This window comes from Chrysoperla carnea, chromosome 2 (assembly GCF_905475395.1).
Source record: "Chrysoperla carnea chromosome 2, inChrCarn1.1, whole genome shotgun sequence".
Lineage (NCBI taxonomy): Eukaryota > Metazoa > Arthropoda > Insecta > Neuroptera > Chrysopidae > Chrysoperla > Chrysoperla carnea.
The window spans coordinates 64,440,054-64,460,739 of NC_058338.1; the positions used below are offsets into that span (position 1 = coordinate 64,440,054).

Genomic DNA, 20,686 nt, shown 5'->3' on the forward strand with positions numbered 1-20,686 from the left:
ACAAGAATCGACAATCTCTTCATTGATATTTTGTTTCAAATAGTATTAATTCATTACTTCATGACGTATATTTGAAATGTCATCGGAATTGATCTATTCGGAATAATACGATCAACACATAAACATTTAAAATTTTAACAAGTTTTAACGAATTTTTTACAAAATTTTTTTAACAAATTGAGTACGGTTAAAAATAAGTGTAGAATTAATTAATCTAAACGAAAATGGATGAAAGAGTTAAATATTTACAAGCAAGAGATCCAAGTATTATAAGTGGATATGTTGCGACAACGAAAATCACAAACAAAAATATTAGGCAACGAAAGCTGTTACCATTATTAAATAAACTCGAAACTCAAGCTGATTCTAGTATGGAAAATGAATCAACGGTGAGTATTTTAAAGATGATTAGCATTTATCATAAGTCCAAGTTCAAATAATCAAAAATTATATATTCATTCCTAAATTTTGTATGTCAAATTGCATTTTTTAATGCACAAACAAGGGAAATTTTCTTCCGATAATCTGCAATGTTCACAAAGTTTATAAATACCTCTTAGAACGTAATGCAAAAAACCGCATCTCGATCTATTTTGCTTTAGAAATTTCCGCGGTTTGACGTTTTTTGTGTTAATTTCCCTCGTCCATTCATTTTTAAATCTGTCCAAGGAAACACATAATGAAAATTTTATTATAGTGGCGTTAATGTAGCTTTACTGTCTGTCCAACTAACATACCGCATCGAAATAATTTTTGTAGCAGGGTTTGGGGAACTTAAAACTAGTATAATATTACTCTAAAGAATAAATCAGTTGACTTTTTATTTTTAAATTCCTGTACCAATTTCATTAGAGTCGAACGATATTATAAGGGTTCCGTTTTGCTATTACTTTGGTAATGGAACTCTAAAGTAGTATAAATTTTCTTTCGTGAAGGACTTTTGGAAGATATATTTTTAAAAACCTTTTCAAAAATTCCGCACACAATGGGTTTGAGTTTCAATATCACCCTACCTCTCAATTATTATTTAGAGGAATCCTTTATGAAGATTCTTACTGTATATAGGGTAAAGTTTGAAAATTGTAACCATTTTACTGTGAAATGGAAAAGAAAAACACTACAAATTTTCATGCATCCCTATATTCCATACTTAAAGTCCCTACAAAAAGGGTTGTGGTCGTTAAAAAAAGTTTAAACGTTCAGGAATTCTTTTTTGGTAAATAATTAATCCATTTTAAAGAAAATTGTTAGGGTACAAGGCTTATAAATGACTTTACACGAATTTTTAAAATTGTCTGCTAGCTTCAGTTGTCCTTAGTTAGAGTCCCTATGAATGAGATTTTCACCACTTTAGAGACTTGATTGTATTTTTAAAATACGTATTTTCGACTACCAGGTAGTCATCATCAGTAAGAATTAGCTAGTGATTACTCTTATTATGAATGTTACTCTTTGCTAATTTGGTGGCGGACTGCACGAAATTAGCAAAGCGGCGTGCAGTTCGCCACCAAATTAGCAAAGAGTAACATTCATAATAAGAGTAATCACTAGCTAATTCTTACTGATGATGACTACTTGGTAGTCGAAAATACGTATTTTAAAAATACAAAAAACTGATCTAGGAAATGGGGGCAAAAATCGAAATTTATTTCGATATATCCTAGAGTTCTCATTTATTATCTTCGATAATATTTACAGTATATTGAGCTTATTTCAATAAATAAACAATTGGCAATTTGTTTTAGAACTCTACTTCCGTACGCGATACTAAACAATTTAAAGTATATCTACGAATAAAACCAACGGAAAATGGTATCGATAGTAAAATATATAAAATTGATCACCACAAAAATGAACTTTTATGTCAAACAACGTCAAATATCAACTGCGGTCGTAATGGTCGAAAAAATGATGAAACTATCATCAAAAAATATAAATTCGATAAAATATTTAACGATACGGTCAAACAGAATGAGATCTTCAACAAATGTGTAGAATCACAATTATATAATTTAATTTATAACGATGTGGATACAAATGTGATGACATATGGAGCATCTGGATCTGGGAAAACACATACAATTCTTGGTGATATTAATGCACCAGGTATTATACCACGCTCATTAGAATATATATTTCGTCATATTAAAAATAATGATGTATCTAAATCACCTACCGGGTATATGAAACAAATTAATAATGAATCTGTACAAGAATTAAATCGTGAAGAGTATGAAATCGAATATGAGAATACAATGAAATTGTTGACTTTGTTTTGGAAGAATGACAACGAAAGTCATTTACACGTGAAAACATATAAGTAAGTAATAAAATAGAATTATAAAAACTTATTAGTTTATTAGTGTGCACAGGGCCCTCGCTACCATATGTGCACACGGGCGCCAAAAACAAAGGCTCAAAAAAAATAAATAAATAAAAATAAAAAATTTTTAAAATAGAAATTGAGAAATTAAATAGAATTGGGTATAAGTACACACGGAATTTTATTAGTATATAATCCAGTTACTCTCGATTGCTATGTTGCGAGACTTGCGAGAACATGTTTACTGGACTGTGCAACAAGTGCATAAAAAAAAGTTATCCTCTTAATTTTTATAATTAAAGTTATTTTTATTTTGTCAAGTGTTTTGTTGTATAATAAAATATTGTGTTTACTACATTTTTTCTAAGAAATGAAGTACTGAATACCTTGTGACTGCAATTTCAACGATACAACCGTTTTTATAAAATGGTAAGTGTTTCCTACTTTATACTACCAACATTATTCCTTAATAGTATACTGGTTATATTATTTTTTTACTCAAATATCTTTTTACACGCTTTATATTAGCTTGACTTGAATGATTGTTTGCTTGATTGTTACTCTCCTTTTTAAAACGCTTTTTATGTACTGCTGTGATAGGCTATCAAAAAAGCGTAGGGGGCTCCATATATCAGTTCTTGAGAAGTACCCTACGATTTTTTCACAAAAATACCATTTAATGTTTGTTAATTTATTTTTGCATTAATATTATTGCAATAAAATCATATCACAGCAGTACATAAAAAGCGTGTTAAAAAGGAGAGTTACAATAATGTTGGTAGTATAAAGTAGGAAACACTGTACCGTTGAAATTGCAGTCACAAGGTATTCAGCACTTAATTTCTTAGAAAAAATGCAGTTAACACAATATCTATAAATATATAGGAGACTTTCTATAGATCTATATAGATAGATAGTCACTCATCACGATATCTCTGGAACTATAAGACCTAGAGACTTGAAATTTGGCAGGAATATTCCTTTTGCCAAGTAGAGGTCAGCTAAGAACGGATTTTACGAAATTCCACCCACAAGGGGGGTTGCGGGGGTGTTCATGAATAAAAAATTCATATTTTTAAATTATGGCTTTTAATAGTTCAAAACTTGGTCAGAATGTTTTAAATTACATTTAGAAATTTCTTTAACCTTCGGAGGGTAGAAAGGTGTAGCGAGAAAGTGGGAAAGAAATATCGAATATTTACAAATATAAGTGGGGTATCAAATAAAAGAGCATGACGTGTACATTACAAAAATGTTATCCAAAGCGAGGAAATGTGAAGGGAGGGGTGCAAGTGGGGATGTTGCCCAGCAAAGCGGGTATATTTTACGCCACGCAAAGCGGGCGGGTAACAGCTAGTTTTATTATACAACAAAACACTTGAGGGGCGCCAAAATTTGCACATAGGCGCCAGTTGCCCTTACGGGGATCTTGAGTGTGCAGAACCGAATTGAGCGCCGTCTCGAAAAATATTCATAAAATTTTTAATAAATGGGAATTATTTTTAAAAGTTTGAAATAAATTTAGTAGCTTTATTCTGTACCCAACGAATAAGATGAATCATTGCCTAACAAAAATTTGTATTGCTCACAAGAAAAATAAACGAAGACTTTTTGTTACAGAGCAATGGAAAATCGTATCAGCAACGAATATGACACCTCAAAATCATGCTCAACATCTTTTGAATGTGATCAAACAAAGAATTACGTGTACACAGTATGGATATCATTCTTTGAAATTTATAATGAAAATGTTTATGATTTATTAACTTTTCCAAATGAAAATGATAGTCAGCAATCGTCATTACATCATATGCAGAATCGTAGAAATCTAAAAGTTATACAAGATTGTAAAGGTAAATATTTTTGAGATTTTATCAATAGTTTAGAAAAATATCAAGAATTTCGAAATTCGTGTCTTTGTGTTTTAGAAATATATAGGGTAAAGCTACAAAAAAAAAAAAAAATCATTCAGTTTATTGGAATACTAGATTATTTGTTTTCGAGATATCGCCGCCTCCTAAACATAGGGCTTCATATAAGACCCCGGGCGATACCGTAAAAAATACTCTATCGATTGTCAAATGAATGAACTCGATTTTTGTGTTTTTAACATGCTTTTATTAGCTTCGTATGTATCTATGTAACGGAACACAAAATTAACATTATTATTTTTAATATTATTTTCTATTTTTTAGTTTGCTAATTACAAAAACTATTATTTATTTGGGTTAAAATTACTCAATATACCAAGTTTTATCCAATTTCAAAACAAATAATTGTTTGAGATTTTTTTCTCGATTTTTTCAAAGGGAACTCTTAAGAAAATTCCGAATAATCGAGGCAAATTTTGTTTACCCAATTTCAATAAAAAACAGGACAGAAAGTAATTTTGACTCAAAAAGTTTAAGAATCGTATCCATTTAATGATTTAAATTTTTAGTTTCTGTTTTTCGAAAAAATCGATTTCCGGTTATTTCTTAGAAAATTGGTATAGCAATCAAATAAAGTGAATATTCGTGTCTTTTGAATCTTTGTTATTGAAAATCTAAAAACCGAAACATAATTTTTTTTGAATTTTTTGTACTTTTAAGATTACCGATTAAATCACAAAAAACGGTACACGCGAAAAAAATTGTAAAAATCACTAATTATTTCTAAAGGTAATTAGTACCCAAAAACACGATGATAATTTGACCATATAACGTACAGTTTTCAAAATATCCTCTGAATTTCTAAGAAGAATAATACATATATCAAGTTTATTTGGTCAATAATTCTACCTTCTAATGACGTTATCCTTCGATGTGAGTTAAATCTTCATGAATTTAATAAAATATCAGGAGAAAGTATGAAAGTTTAAATTTCTGGCCATCTTGTATGATATCCGTCTTCTGATATAATATTGATGACTCCCTGAAGTTTAATCAAAATCTCTTGAATCCAAAGTGTTGTCCTAATTTGCGCCCTCACGTGTAAACAGTGAATTTATGAAAAAATGTTTGGTATAATACATAAATCTATAATTGAAATATTATTTTCAGGCAACGTACACGTTAAAGATTTAACAACATACCTTGTAAAAAATGGTTGTGACGCTTATCAACTACTCCAATATGGTATACACAAAATCAAATATGCATCAACATTAATCAATCAACATTCCTCACGTTCGCACTGTATATTTAAAGTAAAACTCTTAAAGCATGCAATTCAATCTGATAATCAAGATGTAATCATCAGTAACATTAGCTTCATTGACTTAGCTGGTTCCGAACGAGTCAAGGATACATTAAATAAAGGTGTACGTTTAAAAGAATCCAATAATATCAATTCATCTTTAATGGTTTTGAATCGTTGTTTACAATTAATTCACGATAAACAACATTTACAGAATAATTCAAAAATCATGATACCATATCGTCAATCGAAATTGACACAAATATTAAAACGGGCTTTATCTGGCCACGAATTGATTACAATGATAGTAAATATTGCACCTAGATTGCAAATGTTTGAGACAACTCAACATGTCTTGCAATTTTCATCAATTGCAAAAAACATTATCGTGATTAATAGTACAAGACGTCTATCGAAATTCACGCAATATTTAGCCAAAGACAAATCATTAACAAAGTCGGAAGAATCGATAACTTCAAATGGAACCACGACTGTTGACTATGAACAACAAATTGAATATTTACTAAACGAAAATCGTAAATTAAAAGATTTTGTACAACAACAAGAAAGAATATTTGAGCATCGAATACAAGCCGAACGTGAAGAAGTTGTCAATGAATATAATGAAATTTTAAACGATAATGAAAAACAATGGGAAAAACGTTTACAAAATGCGATCGAACGATGTAAACAACGTGACACTTTTAACTATAGTACAATTACGATAAATAGTAGTTTGGAAGAATCGAATGATGAGGAAACGGATAATGAGGAAGAACAAGCACCAACTATTATAGCAAATAACAAACGCTCACGAATATGCAATACAGAGAATTTGGAAGGAGATACCTCAAAGCGAACACGATTATCGGAGAAAATTCCATCGAATGTTGGTTCTGAATCGGAATCGGCTTTAATTAAAAAATTACAAGATGAATTAAAATATTATAAGGAAATTGTCGCAGATGCGAAACGTGATTACGAAGTATTAAAAAGTGATCATGATGATTTAACACAGAAATATGTCGAACTTTGCGATCGACATTTACAATGTATTAATAACGATAATATTGTTTATGATTTAAGTAACGAAAATGATGATGAGGAATCTGATAACGACAGTATTATTAGTAATATTTCAAATAATAAGGGTGATAAACGTGATGATGATCAAAGTGCTAGCATAAATTTCTCTAATTTTTAATTAATTTTTTTTAACCTGGTGTTATTTTTTATATTTTGTAAATGGCGTTCTATTTTTTTAAATAAATATATTTGTTTAATTTAGTTACTTAAAGAATATATTATTTTTTATGTTTATAATTTTGATGATGAACTGTGTAAAATTCCCCGAATTTAGTGCGAAAAATAAGCCAGCCTAGCCAGCCTTAGGTCAACATCTAGAGGTGCCTCGCTTGGTATACCGTGTGTATATGAATTGTATATCAAGGTATACCAATTTGAGTCCCAAGTTTGGTACGCTTAGAAATATTGATGAGACGAACAAAATTTTGATATGGGTGTCTGTCATCACGGTAACTCTAAATGAAAATTTTTATAGCGTGCTCAAGACGTAAAAAGTGAGTTTCAGTTCGTAAATGCACAACATAGGTCAATTGGGTCTTGGGTCCGTAAAACTTGTAAACCGTTAGATATATAACAAAAGTTTAAATGTAAAAATTCATTGTTTACCCGCCAGGATGAAAATTAGGACGAAACTGATGTCCATTTTTTCTGCACTTAGTGAAGAGGTCCATGAAGAAATATATATTTTGGCATTATATTATTCTGCACATGCACAATAACATTTTTTCGCGTAAATTTAAAAAACAGGAATTTCTCTAAAACAAAAATGTACTTTCTAGTAAAAAAAAAAAAAAAGTGAATTTTGATTAAATTTTAAATAAAATTTTATTTAACAACATTGAAGCAACTATTGGTAACATCGTTACAATGGTAAATGTATTTTTAACAGCTGAATTACACAAATCACCTAAACAAAAACACATATAAACTTTTTTATAATTCCATACAGTGTTTGCACACCTCTCTTCGCTATCAGAAGGTCCTCGTTGTAAACACATACGTTGAGTGGCTGTACCATATTCTACAAAAAAAAAAAAAAAAAATCGGCACAATGTTATTTATTATAAACTATAACTTGAGAAACACTAATTTAACTTTGGTACCTTCTTTGAAAGCTGATTCTCCTTCGATTATTTTACCACACCATCCTGATGCGCATGGTTGAGCTTCAACACCTTTTTCATCTGCCACTAACGTACTGTTCAATGTAAATGGATCTTTACAACTACCAAGATCACCACGAGATCGACAAGCGTAACATCGCCTTAAAGCCGCTGAAAATATATAATATACATTTTAATCAAAGCAGTAATGCAGAACTATGTATTTAATGTCTACTCGCCAAAAAGGCCTAAGAGTGGTGACAGAGAGGATTTTATCTTGATAAATATTTTTAGGGACCATTCATTAATATCGCAAGGGTAAACGGACGGAAGGTAAGTCGGGCTCATAGAGGTCTAAACTTGTCAGAGAAGAGAACTTTGAGAGCGAAGGCCAAGAACCAGTTAATTGGAAGAGAAGACGAGGAAGTGTTAATTAGGTGGTTAGAGTATAATTGGGATTGTAGTGGTAATATTTGTTTTCTATTGGGTGTGATTTGACAAGCGGAGCGAGCGGATAACGACTAATTGTATCTTGCGGTCAATAAAAATGCTACACTTACTTATATCATCAGATATATTTGGTGGCACTAAGCATATTAAAAAAATGTGTATTTTTCAACCATCAAATTATCTGATATATAAGGAAGTGTCGCACTTTTTAGTCTGCAAGATACATCAATTCAATTTTAGTGTCACCCTTAAAAATATTCCTAACTACGCCACTGATTTTAAAGATATTATTAACTTAAGTTTTTATTATAGCCATAACCCCAGCGGTGGATTTACACTAGGGGCAGTCGGGGCTAGTGCCCAAGGCGGCAAATTTTTTTGAGCGGCAAAATTTGGAAAGCGAAAAAAAAAAATTTTATTGTCATCAAAATTTCTCAATAGAAATCTTTATTCTTTTAATTAATCATACATCATTTAATATATAATTCAAGAAATTCGACTCATACAATACTCATCTGCAAAATATCTGAAATTTATCAATTAATTGAGTACTTTCTAAAATCAACGAAAGGCTCTACGAGCGATCAAAGCAGAAATATATAATGAGCTTGAATCACCTATACTTTATAAATACAAATAAAATATTATAATATATATTTGTGACATTAATAAATTTAAATTTTTATATCAAATATATTGTTTGACATTTCATCTTCAACACGGTTCCAGCCTTAATCTCAAAAATAACATGTCTTGTATCATAGTATAAACTTTTCTCACAAGTGAAATAATATTTACGATTAATTTCAAGAAATAAGATGAATATAAATATTTTGCTAAGAAGTTCGATATGAAATTGCTGTTTACAAAAAGAGATTTCAACGTTAGTAGATTTCCCAACCAATATTGTACATTCTTTAATAATAATTAAACTTACCTTGTGAAAAATAAATAGAACTAAATATTAAAATAAAACTAAACGAACAATTAATAAAATTTAGCTTCATTTTTTATTTTAAAATTCTAACTAATTATATAAAATTCACTGTACATATTTCATTCATACAGCCATATTTAAGTAATTTATGAATTTCTTAATATAATTTTACACTTTCTCCACGGCATTTGCGGTAGTCTTTTAATAATAATCATTGTTTTAGTTCAACCAATGATTTTTAATTGGATTGTAATGTGATTCTAATAATAAAACGTTCAGTTTTTACTCATGTGAACCAACATCTTAACATTTGATTCACAAGGACGTATCCTCTTTCTTAAAAATATTAAAATTTAACGAATTTTGATGAGTAATATATAAATCGTTATAAACTGTAAAACTGCTCGCCTGCCTGTAGGTAATAAAATTTTTATATAACGCATTTCTGAAGAAAAATGCATAGAAAAAAGGTTTATAATTTTATAAAATTTTGTATTTTCTGAAAATCTCTTGATTCTACTATAGTTGATGTTATCAAATACGGTTCTTAAAAATTAAAAAATGAACTTAGGTCACATTTCTATTCCAGGTTAATCTCGATAGACACGAAGCAAGTAGTAGTCATTAATACACAAAGTTCACATATGTCTTTTAGGGTTGGTAACTTCGCAGCTCCCTCCTTCCTTTTTTATACCGAAATATGTTTTTCTCTACGCCTTAAGCCTCTACTTGATTTAGAGGGTTAACAATTTGTAAGTGAATTCAAATAATGTGAGGGTTAACAATTTGTAAGTGAATTCAAATAATGTCTAGATAGTGCCTTTTGGTAGTGTCAATTGTTTTGACCCCGATTCCACTCTTTAATGTAAATATTTTTATGTTTTCGGAAAAATAAAAAGACAAAAATAAGTAAAAAAACCCAATTCAATAAAAGTATCTTGTTTAATTAGGAGCAAATATAACCTTACTGATTATAGACTCTTATCCTTAGATCATATATTTTAAATATATAGTGAATTTTCAAAGCTCTTATCCATATAAAATTATCCTAGGTCCTTGTATCCATGGAAATGAAAGTGTATTTTGGACTGCATATGGATTTGTACATAAATAATAAAAAATAGTTTTAATTTTTCTTCATAGAACATTTTTCAACTTTTAAATTTCTACTCTTGGAAAATGGAAATTTCAATAAATAAGATATGTGAAATGATTATAATCGCTAGAGAATTAACAATGACTGGCTCATATGAATCCGCTAACGTTCATTATCAATACATTATACAAATAATCAATCAATTACTATGGACCATAACTGATCCTATGCGTAAAACCAAATGGAAGAAAGTTTACAATGAAATTAATTTAGAATTTGATGAATTAAAAATTATAGAACATAATTTACAATTATTAAAAATTGATGATTTACCAACACGAGATTGTCATCAAACTGAGGAGTCAAACAATAACGCTGATGATCCTTATGTATGGTCTTTACCGCCAGACGAATATACAGTTCAAAGGCGAAAAACAAAAAAATTCGTCAATAAAAATATTAAGCCAAAAGTTGATTCGAAATTTAAAAAACCTGATGAAAAATCCACCACGTTGCAACAACGTAAAGAAAAATCAGTTGAAAAGGAAATCAGCAGTACTAGTGAAGAAAAAATTGAAGAAGTACCTCCAATTTCCACCTATAAAGAGAAGCATTTTGAAGGCAGTAGTTATGATCGAGATTTAATAGACATGTTAGAACGCGATATTTTGGAAAAAAATCCTGGTATTCATTGGAATGATATTGCTGATTTGAATGATGCAAAACGTCTTCTTGAAGAAGCCGTTGTTTTACCTATGTGGATACCTGAGTTTTTTAAAGGTTATCGCCTTGTTCATTTAATTTATAATAGGATATATAGAATAAATTATAGTATGATCTGGTATCTGGACTCTTAAGCCCCATTATTTAACAGGCAATCTTATATATGAAAACAAATGAACCCAATTTTTATATTTTTTGATTGAAAATTACTCTATATACCGAGTTTTATAAATTATTACAAAACAAAAAGGCGTTTGTAATTCCAGGTTAAGAAAAACGATTCAAAAAAACTTCAAAACCATTCGGATTTTAGTAATTACTTGAATGTACTGGAATGGTTTTAAATCATTTAATCGTTCGTCTGTTTTCGAGATGTTTGAAAAGAATTTATTTGAAAAACTATTACCGTTTAAAATGATTCAAGGATGTTTGTAAGGAAACAGTTGAATATGTAGTTTCTGAGATATCGTCCAAAATCTTCCATGACAGCGTCAAAAATCACTTGTTTCTTTGATCGATTTCATACAATTGTTTATAATGTATGAATTTCTAATAGTTAAATAAGCTGAGTAAGATGCTAAGATACTTAATACCTAAAGTTGTTTTAAGATACTGTCTATAGTACCTAAAATTGTTGTAAGATGCGAAAAGCTGAGTATCTCTAGTTTGAAATTAGTTAGTGGCTGTGCACCTTAAGAGTGTTTCCTAGTCAAGGCACAAACTAAACTAAAATCGCATTCACGGTAGGGTAACAAAATCAGGACCACTGGTCAACTGCTAGAAAGATGCCTTCAGGATGATATACAAAAAACAAAAATATTATTTTCTACTTAATTTTTCAATCAGTTTATGCAATGCATATTACATGTATGTAAATGTTTGTTGCGTAAACTAACAAACGGGAGCAATAAAAACTTTTTTATATGTATGATACTTTATAGGTATAAGGCGTCCTTGGAAAGGAATTTTAATGGTAGGACCTCCTGGAACGGGCAAAACAATGCTAGCAAAAGCTGTGGCCACAGAATGTCATACAACATTTTTTAATGTTTCCTCATCAACTCTGACTTCAAAATATCGTGGCGAATCTGAAAAATTGGTTCGATTATTATTTGAAATGGCACGATTTTATGCTCCAAGTACTATATTTATTGATGAGATTGATGCTTTATGTTCTCGTCGTGGTTCAGAATCCGAACATGAGGCCTCACGAAGAGTGAAATCAGAATTATTAGTAAGATCCACTTTCTGTAAATATTCTTTTTCGGATGATTATAAACGTTTTATGAATTTTTAGGTTCAAATGGATGGTATTACACCAAATTCTGTTGAGCCAGGAAAAACAGTTATGGTATTAGCAGCAACGAATTTTCCATGGGATATAGACGAAGCTTTGCGCCGTCGCTTAGAAAAACGGATTTATATTTCATTACCAAATGAAAACGCACGGGAAACATTGTTAAATTTAAATCTGAAAAATATTAAAATTAAGGAGGACTTAAATTTACAAGAAATTGCTGCCAAATTAGAAGGCTATTCAGGAGCTGACATAACTAGTGTTTGTAGGGATGCATCAATGATGTCTATGCGAAAAAAAATACAAGGTTTAAAACCAGAAGAAATTAGACAGATACCCAAAGAGGAATTTGATTTGCCAATAACTTATGGAGATTTTATAGAAGCTATAAACAAATGTAATAAAAGTATCGGTAAAGAAGATTTAGCCAAATATAAAGCTTGGATGAATGAATTTGGGTCTATATAAAACGTTGTTTATTGAGACCATTTAAATATATAAATACCCGCCTATTTCAAATATACATTTTTATTTAAGTACTTATCAAATTTTTGTGACTTAATATGAAAATGAAATAAACTCAAATTTATAAAAAAAAAAAAGTCTTTCTTTATTATTGATTTTAAAATTTTATAAAACAAATTCGAAAGATGCAGTTTTAAAAAAGTAAATTGCATTTTTTTGGCGCACTAAGCAGTTTTTTTACCCATAATTCACATCTGCAACGTCAACATGGCGGAGGTAATTGAAAGTGAGTTTATTGAATTAGTTATTTGATTTTAAATTGTGTTTTGTTAATAAAAAACATCTTAAAAACTATCGTTATCTGAATAAAGTAATTATGTCTAATAAAAATTATGCAGTTGTTGATTAGTTTAAAAGCATCAAAGTATTTTAAATTTGAATTATGTATTGTGTCTTGTTATTGGAATTTAAAATTTCAAAATTGTGAATGCACAGATTCAAATGTCACAACGATGACTCGATTTCGAAATTTAAATTTATTGAATTAACCAAACTTTTCAAATAATGTTTTGACTTATTTTAAGGATAATTATGTTTAATTTTTCATTATATTTTATTTATATTTAAATTATTTAATAATTTTATATTTGTTTTTATAGGTAATGATATTAAGTCGCAAAAAATGAAAGTAGAACAAGTCGAAATGGAAATAGAAGATACAAAAGTTGAAATTAAAAAAGAAGCGGTTGAAAGTGATGAAGAAGATACAAATGAAATGGATATGGATACATTGGGTCCAGCTGCACTTGGGTTACAACGAGTAGGTGCAAAAGTGAATCCAAAACCACCACCAACGCCACCCATACAACCATTAAATCGACGGGGAATGCCTGCCCGTATTCGTAAAAAAAATCGTTTATTTTTCGATGATGATATTGTTAATAGTCCACCACCAAGAGCATCACCGAAACGTGGACCTAAACCAGCAATTCATAAAAAAACACCTAGTAAAATCAGTACATCGCAACATATCAAACAAAAATCACAAACTTTACAGGCAGCCAAACGAATTTTACAAAATCAGCGAGAACGCGATGAAAAAGATATTAAAGAGCGTGAAGTGAAAACAACTGTTCAAACTGTTAATTTATCGCCAGATCGAAAAGTTGGTCAAAAAATTGGTATGCGTCTACGAAATTTGCTGAAACTTCCAAAAGCACACAAATGGGTATGTTATGAATGGTTTTATAGCGATATTGACCGTACATTATTTGAAGGAGAAAATGATTTCATGATATGTTTGCGTGAGTCATTTCCTGAATTAAAAACACGAGAATTATCACGGGTACAATGGACAAAAATACGTAGAATGATGGGTAAACCTAGACGATGTTCACAATCTTTTTTCGAAGAAGAACGCAAAGAACTTGAACGAAAACGTAATAAAATTCGAGCTTTACAACAACGAAAAATCACAGACTTCTCAAACTTCAGTAAAGATTTACCAAACGAAATACCTTTACAGTTAGTAATTGGTACCAAAGTCACAGCTCGACTACGAAAACCACAAGACGGATTATTCACTGGGTCAATTGATGCCGTTGATACGTCAAATAATACTTATCGAATTACGTTTGAACGACAAGGTTTGGGTACACATTCAATACCCGATTATGAAGTTTTAGCCAACGAACCACCCGAAACAATAAATCTTACAGTTGTTTGTCAAAAATTCCGACCGCGACAAACATTACCCGCATACATGACAATGGGTTTGGGTAGTCAACAACGTGCAGGACCCAGTAATCTAAGAAATAATAATGACCCTCTATTATCCGGCCCATCACTAACTCCAAAATCATCACTTCCTGATGAAGGTACATTAGGTGGTTTCCCCATCAAACTATTGGAGTTGATTGTTCGAGTAACAAAAATATTAAACACAAAACGAGGTAAAATAAAGAAGTTAAAGGAAATGAATACAGAGGCAGAAAAATTACGTTCACATGGGAATCCATTACCTGAAGATTTTGAAAGGAAATATGCTGGAATTGTTATTGAATTAGAACGAATGAACCGTGATTTACAGGAGTACCTGAATGATGTACAACATTTTTGCCAAGAAATTGCGCCTGAACCAAGCATTGCAGCAATGTTAGCACCTAGTCATTTACGCGAACGTTGTCATGAAGAAGCTGCTGAAATTGTGGAACGTCATAATAACAGCGAAACATCAAATGAAGTTACAAATCCTGATATGATTGCACTAATTACAGATTTAACGGCATTAATGTTACAAGTAAAAAGTTTATCAGATTCCGATCAAAATGCATATGAATTAAAAGTATTGGAAGGGTCTGTACATCATATTCGATCAAAATTACGTCCAGAAAATTTAAAAGCATTTCAAGATAATATTGAATTGCATTTTCAACATATGAGTGTTGGATTAGGACCGGGGCCTTCACAATTTGTTTCACAAAAATCATAATTAATAATTTAGAACAAAATTTTACATTTTTATATTTCTCTAAATTTTTCAAAATGCATAATAATTTCAAATGCTATTAAGATGGTATTAATCGTTAAAATAATTTCAAAGCTTTTACAACAGTCATGGAATAATTTTATAACGTATCTCATAATCGCGCTTCATCGCAGTAATCTTGGATCTTGTCAAATTTTCATGTCATGTCACAGTAATTTACAGATTATTTTTTAAATGTTGAAAATTTGGTACCTAATTAGAAACATTTTTCTCCAAAGTTGCCCTTAAATTGTACAATCAAGGTGAATTCAACGTGTGACATTATCGAAAATGCAGTGACAACCAAAATTCAAGAAATTTCTTTCTTAAAATACGTTACTTTTTTAAAATAACTTCCTGCTCTTTTTTATAACATAATAATTGTAAATAGTCTCGTCTTTGTTTACTTTCTCTAAGTAAAAAGTAGGCGACCAAAAAGGAAAAAGAGTATTACAAGCTCCGAGTCTCTATTTTTTCGATAAACAAATAAAACAAAAGTCTAATCTTTTTTTAAATTATCATCTTAATAGATTTTACTGGATCTTTTTTTAATTTAAAAGACGTTTCACTGTAAATATATTTATTTCTAGAGTTGGCGTGTTGAGTCAATATTTGTAATTTTTAAGAAGCCGAAGAACTATAAAAATTAATTTAGATTTTATAAATTTTAAATGGACAACAACATGGGGTTAATCTATTTATTTATACAAAGTATAATATTAGTTGTACTTAAACTAAGAGTCCGTAACACTTAAATCAATTCAAAATGCGTCGCGGTCTGTAATTTACACATTGATATGTTTCCTTACGTGTTATAGAATCTTAGCTTAATGTCATCAGTTATTTTATTTGTTAATTTGTGCAATATTTAAAATGCATTTTAAATAATTTGAATAAGGCAAGACAATTATGTAAAATTGTATAAAAATAAAATGGTTTATTTTATTATTGGTGTTTTATTTTCATATTATTGTTGTATTTTGAATTCCTTATTATCTTTTCTAATTAACCGTTGATATTGTTCAACTTCCAAATATTAGATAAAGAAAAAGTCGATAAAATCATATTTATAAAGTATGTTTATGTTTTGGAAAAATCTAAGGAACTCGTAAATCAAGAAACATTAAAAACCATACTTCTTAAATTGCCACGATTATCTTCTTTGAGTTTTGACATCAATATATGAAAAGTATACTCGAGTGCATGACCTTTTGCATTCCTGGCCAGAGCTTTAAAATATATACTTTTTAATTTTGTAAACTAATGTCTATCCATCTATTGAAGGCTCTTACAATATTATTTATACATTAATTAACGGGGGTGATTGACGTTTAATTAAAGATTATTAATCCGTGGAACAGTAAGGGTGCTTTTTAAAATGATTCATACATACTTGAAGTTGCTTTCCTTTTGGCGATTCTATCAAACTACTCTTTACTACTTTTTTCGAAAGCACTGCGTTCTCAAATGAGCACGATGACGTCGTATTTCAGCTATCGATCTGAAATAACGCACCAGGGAATTTTTCGGGCACTATGATCACTCGATAACATTAATAATTATTTAACAATTCAGTAAAAATGAACTACGTATGCAGTATTTTTGTCGAATATTTTATTTCTTAATAATTATTAAAGTTATCAAGTGGTCATCATGTCCGACAAATTATTTACTGCGTTTTTTTAGATCGATATATTAAATATGACGTGATCGTGCTTATTTGAGAACGCAGCTCGCTTTCGAAAAAAGTCGTAAAGAGAATTTTGGTAGATTCGCCTAAAGAAAGCAACTCGCGAAATTTCAAGTATGTATGTATCATTTTAAAAACACCCTTACTGTCCCACGGACTATATAATTTAAGGCGAGCAAATAAAAAAGAATATAACGATGTATAGAAATATACAACAGATTGAGGTGTTGTTGTCAATTTAAGGTACATTTTATATTTCCCTAATACAGAATACAGAATTCTGTATTCTTTGCTAATACAGTTAAAAGTATCAGTAATCAGATATTTAAATAAAAATGTTTCAAACAATTTAAAATAAAAGCGGTCCAGAATTATCAAATTTTCCTAAATGTAACAAAAAATTAATCAAAAAATTTTTTTTCCAGAAATCTAGCGAATTTATACTGATATTGGGAGTCGGGAGACACTACACGATTTCGGGAATCTTGCGATCAAATCGGGAAAAGTGACAACCCTATAATTGAGATCAGAACTTTTAAACTGTCGACTAAAATCCCAAAAACATTAGAATGTTCTACCAATCCTGAGAACTTTAGGCATACGTTTCTAGTAATAACACATACTAAGCCAGCAAAATTAATGGTAAATGAAAGAGCAGAGTGTGGCAGATACCTTGACGTGCTCTCCCTTTGGCATGCCAATGTAGCTGTTGTTAGGACTAAGAATGGTGATTGTAAAAATAAGTCTTAATCTTAAATAAATAGACAGAAATCAGCCGCGATAGCACTCTGTTCGCTTTTTGATCCATTAATTTTTAAACTAGGTATAGATAATTCAATCCAGTAAGTAAAGTCTTTTAGTTAAGGGGCTGTACTTAAATTACGTAACAAATTTAGGGAGAGGAGGGGATCAAATTATAATGTTACTTTTTCTTATGGTACAGGGGAGGGGGTCCTTCAACGCTTTACGTAATTATCGAAATAAATTTAATGATTTTAGAAAATTCGTTCTAAATGCGTTACGTAATTTAAGTACAGCCCCTAACCAGAAACACAAACGCCATTTTTTAAATGTGTATATTATATTATTATATGTGTATAACTAACTACGATAGTTACAGTTCATTCATTTAGAAATAATAACAAATACGAAATTAAATTATTTTTGAATTCAAATATCTATATTGGATTCTAGTAATTTTAGGGGTAGAAATTAAAAAATTGAATTATATAAACAATAGACTTACATTAGCATTAATATACATTGTAGACCGACCTTTAATAGCATATAGGCTTTCAGTACCGCGGACATTTTGAGTGCAGTGAAATCTCAAAATAAATAGATATTGAGAAATGAAAAATTTATGGAAATGAACTTATTTACAGGAAGTGAGGCAAATATTATAAAAAGTAATTTATTCATTGAATAAGACGGCTAATAAACATTATAAATAGAAATTTATTAATTTATACAATCTAAAGTTTACGCAATAGATGGTGGAGGTGCTGGTAAATCGAATTCAACAGCTGCTTCTTTTTCATGATAAGCACCCAAACGCCATGGTTTTAGTTCCCATGGTACTTGACTTTCCATGCTTGTAAGATTAACGCCCAAATCCTCTAAAGTACAAATTCCTTTATCCACATTGTCAGTAACAAATTCCTTTAAAAAAGAAATTTTTTTTATATTACATTAGCAAATTTTGTAGACTATTGTAAAATAAAATAAATATTTCAAACTAATCTTTACCCGTTCTAATCGCTCCCAATGTAAATTTCCAATTGGGAAAGATGGTGATATTAATTCACTGACAGAGACACGTATTTTGAAAAATGGGTCATATCGTAAATCATATCGGAAATAACCATGTTGATCTTTTCGTATTACTCGATGGAACCAATCTACTAACTCAGATAATTGATACCTCTTTGGCCCCACAGCTTGATATATTTTTCCAGAACTTTCTGGATCTCTAATCGCATTCACAACTGCTTGAGCAACATCGGCACAATGAACAGGTTGTTTGATGGTTTCTTCGCCTTTTTTCCACAATGGCATCCATTTGCCTTGATGGCGCCAAATATGGATGTACATTCTATAAGAAAAAAAAAATTTATACAAAAATAAGTTAGTTTTATTTAAAACATTTTTTCCAATTCGCGTTAGATAAGGCTATAATTGCCAAAATAATTTTTTCGTAATTATTGAAGAAATTCTATGAATTCAATAGGGGCTTCAAAAATTGTGGACACATATTTTTCGAGTTATTCGATCGTGCCCAGCCCCAGACTTTTACACACAGTATATGTTTATTTAAAAAATTCATACTTTATATTAGCATAAACTAAATTAAATGACATTAACTTTATTTCTAGATTGTACCTCAAAAAGCGATCTTCTTGGCCGTAAATATCAGCAGGTCTGAAAATAGTAGCATTTGGAAATTCTTTAAGAACAGCTTGTTCTCCAGCCCATTTACTAGCAAGAAAACCAGATCCCTTTTTGGTAACGATTGGTGTGGGGCGTTCAGTTGCATTCAATGCCGAAAAATGTATCAATTTCTCAACGCCTTCTTCTTTAGCAATTCTTGCAATACGAGCTGCACCCTCAACATGTACATCATTAAATTTGAAATTTTTTGTTTCCCAATCACGACCAACTAAATTAATGACAACATTCGAATATTTTACAGCTTTGCGAATTGCTTCTTCATCACGTAAATAATATGGTTGAAACAATACTTGTCCTAAATCGCCAGATAGTTTTAATTTAAGTGCGTCATAATGATCACCTCGATATGGAAGAATTAACTAAAAAGCCCGAAAAATTGTATTGATTCTAATTTATTTTACTCAAATATTTGCTGTGAATACCTGAGAACCAATTTTTCCTAACTTATTGCAAACATATCTGCCCATAAATCCAGTGGAACCAAAAACTGTGGCAACAATACCGCTGAAACTACTTCTACCACCAGTTCCCCGCTTAACATCAGATAATCGTACTTTTTGTACACTAGTAGCATAATTATTTGAACAAATATAAATTAATGCATTTACACCGTGTGTCTGCTGACCTGTAGTAATAAATTTATTACATTTATTAAAACAAGAAGTACTGAACCTAAAAATTATGTAACCAAATAGGGTTTCAAGTATGGAAAAAATATAATAGAATAATTTAATAACTGTCATTCGTAAAATAGCAATTTCTTACATATTTTATGTCCATGCAAAACCAATGCCATGTTTATTTATTAAAATATATAATATGTTTTATTTTATTCTAAAATTTGTCATTGGTGAAATGACAAGCAGGGCAGGGTTGCCAGTCTACGAACTTTCCTACAAAAAAAAAAAAAAAAAAAACAGTTGCCCCTACTTTTATTAGGCCAGTCGCTTCAGCATCACAAAATCTCAGATTTTTAATTACTGGTTTTTATTGACAAATGGTAAGTAACCTCATAATCTAAATTCGAACTACTGAATTGGCGGAATTTATCTGATTTGAAATTGAATATTTTGAATGGCTTTACCACAATATAATTAGCGTGGAATATCAATAAAATTTATTAAATCATATATCAAAAAATTGCTCTCTAAATGCTCTTTCAGATTCCAAAGTTGCTCCAGTTATATAATTAATATGTAATTAAATATTTTCAATTAAAATACAAAATTTTACATAAACAAGGGGAATGAGGGGAAACATGAAAATATATAACGATAGATTGTAGTTATTATCTATGGTTATGGTATTTGTTTTATTTAAAAATAAACAATCATATGTATCAGCGGAAAATATAAAAAAAT

At 30.1% G+C, this 20,686-nt stretch overlaps 5 protein-coding genes across 7 annotated transcripts; 3 read left to right on the forward strand and 2 right to left on the reverse strand.

Annotated features, from left to right (window-relative positions):
• The first annotated feature begins 168 nt into the window (after nt 1-168).
• LOC123291612 (kinesin-like protein subito) lies at nt 169-6,746 on the forward strand. Its single transcript, XM_044871960.1, has 4 exons — nt 169-389; nt 1,746-2,320; nt 3,944-4,176; nt 5,365-6,746. Exons 1-4 carry the CDS (start codon nt 225-227, stop codon nt 6,702-6,704), a joined length of 2,313 nt encoding a protein of 770 aa, XP_044727895.1. The 5' UTR covers nt 169-224; the 3' UTR covers nt 6,705-6,746.
• A 640-nt stretch (nt 6,747-7,386) lies between these two features.
• LOC123291624 lies at nt 7,387-9,128 on the reverse strand (the record flags this gene model as incomplete). The annotated part of the gene is made up of 3 exons (XM_044871974.1): nt 7,387-7,607; nt 7,690-7,860; nt 9,077-9,128. Coding segments are annotated over 3 exons (438 nt in total), but the record flags the coding sequence as incomplete, so codon positions are not given.
• A 1,184-nt stretch (nt 9,129-10,312) lies between these two features.
• On the forward strand, nt 10,313-12,695 carry LOC123292840 (katanin p60 ATPase-containing subunit A-like 1). Its single transcript, XM_044873554.1, has 4 exons — nt 10,313-10,403; nt 10,482-10,952; nt 11,837-12,129; nt 12,193-12,695. Exons 1-4 carry the CDS (start codon nt 10,313-10,315, stop codon nt 12,658-12,660), a joined length of 1,323 nt encoding a protein of 440 aa, XP_044729489.1. The 3' UTR covers nt 12,661-12,695.
• Nucleotides 12,696-12,904: 209 nt separating this feature from the next.
• On the forward strand, nt 12,905-15,767 carry LOC123291613 (protein lin-9 homolog). 3 transcript variants are annotated; one of them, XM_044871961.1, is made up of 2 exons: nt 12,905-12,943; nt 13,317-15,767. In XM_044871961.1, exons 1-2 carry the CDS (start codon nt 12,925-12,927, stop codon nt 15,146-15,148), a joined length of 1,851 nt encoding a protein of 616 aa, XP_044727896.1. In that variant the 5' UTR covers nt 12,905-12,924; the 3' UTR covers nt 15,149-15,767. The 3 variants fall into 3 exon arrangements, with proteins under 3 accessions (XP_044727896.1, XP_044727898.1, XP_044727897.1); XM_044871963.1 differs by having other exon boundaries at nt 12,926-12,933; XM_044871962.1 differs by lacking the exon at nt 12,905-12,943 and adding an exon at nt 12,954-13,027.
• Nucleotides 15,768-18,312: 2,545 nt separating this feature from the next.
• Nucleotides 18,313-20,225, reverse strand: LOC123291617 (NADH dehydrogenase [ubiquinone] 1 alpha subcomplex subunit 9, mitochondrial). The gene is made up of 5 exons (XM_044871967.1): nt 20,091-20,225; nt 19,748-19,950; nt 19,257-19,684; nt 18,624-18,969; nt 18,313-18,536 (listed from the first exon to the last, which is right to left on the reverse strand). Exons 1-5 carry the CDS (start codon nt 20,119-20,121, stop codon nt 18,357-18,359), a joined length of 1,188 nt encoding a protein of 395 aa, XP_044727902.1. The 5' UTR covers nt 20,122-20,225; the 3' UTR covers nt 18,313-18,356.
• Nucleotides 20,226-20,686: the final 461 nt, after the last annotated feature.

Excerpts from the sequence above, each read along its gene's own strand:
- LOC123291612 (XM_044871960.1), top strand. The coding sequence starts at position 225 with ATGGATGAAAGAGTTAAATATTTACAAGCAAGAGATCCAAGTATTATA. Across the intron at positions 2,321-3,943 it reads TTACACGTGAAAACATATAA|AGCAATGGAAAATCGTATCA; the intron begins GTAAGTAATAAA and ends TTTTTGTTACAG. Across the intron at positions 4,177-5,364 it reads AGTTATACAAGATTGTAAAG|GCAACGTACACGTTAAAGAT; the intron begins GTAAATATTTTT and ends TATTATTTTCAG.
- LOC123292840 (XM_044873554.1), top strand. The coding sequence starts at position 10,313 with ATGACTGGCTCATATGAATCCGCTAACGTTCATTATCAATACATTATA. Across the intron at positions 10,404-10,481 it reads GACCATAACTGATCCTATGC|AATTATTAAAAATTGATGAT; the intron begins GTAAAACCAAAT and ends AACATAATTTAC. Across the intron at positions 12,130-12,192 it reads GAGTGAAATCAGAATTATTA|GTTCAAATGGATGGTATTAC; the intron begins GTAAGATCCACT and ends ATGAATTTTTAG.
- LOC123291617 (XM_044871967.1), bottom strand. The coding sequence starts at position 20,121 with ATGGCATTGGTTTTGCATGGACATAAAATAT. Across the intron at positions 19,951-20,090 it reads TTTGCATGGACATAAAATAT|GTCAGCAGACACACGGTGTA; the intron begins GTAAGAAATTGC and ends TTATTACTACAG. Across the intron at positions 19,685-19,747 it reads TAGGAAAAATTGGTTCTCAG|TTAATTCTTCCATATCGAGG; the intron begins GTATTCACAGCA and ends CGGGCTTTTTAG.